The 4,401-nt window shown below is 47.1% G+C and overlaps 1 protein-coding gene across 1 annotated transcript in view; it reads right to left on the reverse strand.

The window, feature by feature from the left end:
* The window catches only part of PLCG2 (phospholipase C gamma 2), a 134,258-nt gene that overhangs the window by 29,860 nt on the left and 99,997 nt on the right, over positions 1 to 4,401 (reverse strand). The window contains exon 21 of the mRNA XM_003791302.3: positions 2,661 to 2,770. Coding sequence (XP_003791350.2) covers positions 2,661 to 2,770 — 110 coding nt within the window. The remainder of the gene's footprint in view (positions 1 to 2,660; positions 2,771 to 4,401) is intronic.

Here is a 4,401-nt window from a genome sequence, read left to right on the forward strand (position 1 = left end):
CCTACTAACCATTCAGGACTCAGCTCAGCATTTCTTCTCCCTAACTGCCACCTCGGCTGAGAGCTCTTCTAAGCTCCCAGCATCCTGTCCCCACAGCCATCTGAGCATGAATTAAATGTAAGGTGTATTCATAATTCATAATTATACACCTGTCTGCCCCACTACACGAGACCTGTTTGGATCTTAATCAAATCCGTACTCGGCAGTGGTGGGAAGCACCTAAATTTCTTGGCCTGAACAAACAGGATGGAAGGGTCTATGGGCCCAGTGGAAACACAGGAGTGCTGGGTGGCTGCACTGTCACGGCCTCCTTCCTTCACTGCTGCAGACCCCCGTGCACAAAGGCTGGCTGTATTCAGAATGAATGCGTGGACCCAGACTGAGCAGTTTATACCTGCTGCCCAGGTACAATTAATAATAATTGCATTCCCTTTGTCCTCAAAGACATCTTGATTTGGATGAAGCTTATTTGGCCCCTCTAGCCACAGCAGAACCAGTTTGGGGGGATGAAAAAAAGGGTGGTGCAACACAGGCAGCCTATTGTCATCAGAAAGAGAACGAGAACTTGATGGCTTTCCCATAGTCCCTTGCCAAAGGATCTCCCGCCATTCATCTCACTACAAGAGCCTTAGAAATTTGAATGACACCATATCAGAGGCAAATGGGAACTCCGTATCAGAGGCATGAGAATGTCTCACATATAATAGAAAACTGTGATCTGGAGTCATCATCTGGCTCCACCCACCACTCCATAAAAGTCAGTCGCTGCCCAGTGAGAACCAGGACCCTGATAGAGGTGGGTGCAGGTCACAGCGAGACAGCACCGTGAGAAAGAACTTGGGCTGTGCCATGTAGAAGACAGGGACCTGGGCAAAGCCAAACCACTCAGTCGGAGAGAAGCAAATGGAAGGCACTGTGGTTGACAAGCTGGGCTTGGGAGCCTCCCAGGAGCTATACTGGGGACAGTGATGTCAGCATGGGGATAAACCTGGCAGCTCCAAGCCCTGTTCCAGCTTCAACAGATAACTCTGCTGTTACCCATATTTTTTCTTTCACTTCATCATAGTTCTCAGATCTTATGCTGTTATCAATTTTTGATTCTATGAATCCAGGTAAGAATTGGTTTCCAATGAGGTTCTCTCTTTTTAAGTTTGAAAATCCTTGGATTAGGGCCCCTTGCAAGAGTACAGGGAGGGACCTAGAAGAATCATGAGGTCATGACTGTGGGCTCCAGGGTCAGAAGGGGTGAAATCTCAACCTGCCGTGTAACCCTAGACATGTCACTGCATGTCTCTGTGCCTCAGTTTCCTAATCTGTAACATGCAGGCAACAACAGAACCAACCTTCTATGCTCATTATATAGATCAAAGGAGTTATTTCAAATGAAGTTCTTAAAGCAGTGCTGGACACATGTAAGCATTGGGTACACTCTGTACCAGGAGTCCTCAAACTACAGCCCGCAGGCCACACGCAGCCCACTGAGGATATTTATTCAGCCCACCAGGTGTTTTTGCCACCACTGCCTGTCCTGCTTAGCAGCCAACTCATCCCCGGGCCTGCAGTCTGGCCCTCCAACGGTCTGAGGGACAGTAAACTGGTGGCCCCCTGTTTAAAAAGTTTGAGGACCACTACCCTACACACTCCTATTCAGATTTCTCAAGTCAGGTCTAGCTATTTTAGGGGAGAAAGAAATGCCAGACATTTGAGGTATTTACATCTCTGCCAGTAGTCATGGTTATGAGCAAGTTCTTCTTGCTGTCAGGCAGAAATCACCCATGAACCTATCAATGAGCAGTGAATTTTTCTTCCAAGGTGAAAAAAAGAGAAGAAGTCACAAAACCCCAGCATAGTCAAGTATTCTTTGCCTAAAAACTCTCTTCAATTCAGAATAGGGCCATTGCATACAGCACAGGACTAAGCAATAACGTAAGAATTTGAATTAAAAAATGACACACAATCTTGTAAAATGGTCAAGGCCCACACTGTTTAGTAGTTTGGAAGCCTCATTCACCACATCTGTAAAGTGGGGAAAATCACTTGGGCGGTGCCTGTGGCTCAGTGGGGAGGGCGCCGGCCCCATATGCCGAGGGTGGCGGGTTCAAACCCAGCCCCAGCCAAAGTGCAACAATAAAAACAGCCAGGTACCTGTAGTCCAGCTACTCAGGAGGCTAAGGCAAGAGAATCACCTAAGTCCAGGAGTTGGAGGTTGCTGTGAGCTGTGTGACACCATGGCACTATACCAATGGTGAAAAAGTAAGACTCTGGCTCTACCAAAAAAAAAAAGGAAAGAACATCACACTCCTAACCACAGAGCTGTAGTGGAGATTTGATTAGACAATGCATGAGGACAATTAGAGTGCTCAGCACACAGTAAGACCTCAATATGTGGTGGCTGCTATTGTAATTATAACAATGTACAATATATATGATGATACAAAATAATATAACCGTTAACACTGCAGTTTCCCCACTTTCCCAAATAGAGCATGCACCAAGCCACCTTCTAAAGGACTTAGCACAATAGGACAGAGCCAGCCCAGAGTGGCAGACAAAGAGTCAGAGCTCAGCCAGCACCTAAGTTTCGTCACCAAGAAGGGACAAGTCAAGTTCACCTGCCATACCGCCCGCCCCCAGCTGCCCTCAGCCACCCCCAGCCTTACCAGCCCCCAGGCTCCTTGGAGACATTGTGGATGAGGGCCCCACGGCAGAAGCTCAGCTCGTCACTTTGCTTGGCTTTGTAGTCATACAAAGCTTTCACCGTTCTCTGAGGCTTTCAGGGAAAAAGGAGAAAGAGAAGGTCAGGCCAGGGGACAGGAGGAGGAGGCAGCATCTGCATTCCCCAGCACCATTTGGTTCTTCCCCTGGGAGGTGGCTTCAGGTCAGGGTTGTAGCACCATCTTCTGGCCAGAGACTGGCATTGCAAAGGAGCACCCTTCCCTCTACTCCAACTCCCAAAGTCACCTGGAATAACCCAAATTGCTCTATTTCCTCAACAAAGAAAGGATATGCCTTTTAGATTAAGTCACAACCACTACCACAGTGCCCGGGCTCAACAACCCTCCAAGAAATTCAAGGACAACACCATTTCCTAGCCATCCTGGGTGCCCCACCACTATTCTCATGCAAGCCGTGGTCCCCTAACTAGGCTCCCGCAGGACACTGACACCTTGCAGGAGTGACTGAGGCACTTCTCTATGAAATCATTCCAAGGTGGGCTCTGTTGGCAGAAACAAGATAGAACTTACTTGCAATAGAATTTGTTTTCAATGAATTTGTTTTAATGCCTTCTGCTCAGCAAGTGTAAATCCATGACAAAATGAACACCCACACAGCAAGCAAATATTAACAGGAAAACCTCTGAAATTGTCAAACCTGTTTAGATCAGCGGCTTCCCTCTTCTCCCACCCACAGGAAATGGGAACAGGAATTTTACAAGGAATCAGGAGAACTATCTGTCAGAGCACAAGCTACAGAGTCAGGCGGGAAAGTTCAAATAAATCACTGTTCTGCCCTTTTATAGTTTGAGTCTCTCTGATCCTCTGGTCCCCATCTGTGAAATGGGAATCAAACTTTTACTTGCATTTCACAGGGCTGCTGAGACTATTAAATGAGGTAATGCATGTAATGATAAAAATAACAAGAACATGCATTTCTTAAGTGCTTACCACAGTCACACCATCACTCTAAGCCTCCTATTAACAGCATCTTCTTTAATCCTTACAACAACACTAACAGGTGGGTTGTTATATGTTATGCCCATTTTACAGATGAAGAGACTGAGGCACAGAGAAATGAAGTACCTCACCCAGGATGAACCAGAAGTGAATGAGTTAAGGTGAGTTGTTGCCATGGTTCATGATGGTCCATTAGAAGTCACTGTCTTTCTCTCCCAATCCCCTCCACAATAGAGAACCTCTACCTGTGTATCCCACTTCGAGAGTGGGTAGAAGGACAGGAGCCAGACTTTAAGGCCACAAGTGGCATAGGGGGTGCCATACAATGGCTTCTACAGGGAGAAAGCCTGTAGCCTCCCTCATCAACTAAAAAGAGAGAAGCTATTGTCTACCAGATGACCAAGCAGGCGTGTGGCAGGGCCAAGTGGTCAAGCTCCATCCCTGACTAGCTGCGTGATCATGGCAATTATTCAATCACTCCATGCCTCAGTCATCTTCTGTAAAATGGGCACAAACACAGTACCTACCTCACAGGGCTACTCTGAGGATTAATGAGCTAAGCACCACCAGGAGCTTGGAACAATGCCTGGCACGTGTTACCTACGATTATCCATCTAGCTATTCCAGCTCCAATGACTCACTCAAAGGCAATAATGCAGAAGAGACCCACAGTCTTGTGCATGGAGGGGTTTACTGTAGGGTTAACTTGAAAACCAAAGGCCAGGCT

The sequence above is a fragment of the Otolemur garnettii genome, unplaced genomic scaffold, assembly GCF_000181295.1.
Source record: "Otolemur garnettii isolate 467f Iridium unplaced genomic scaffold, OtoGar3 scaffold00047, whole genome shotgun sequence".
NCBI lineage: Eukaryota > Metazoa > Chordata > Mammalia > Primates > Galagidae > Otolemur > Otolemur garnettii.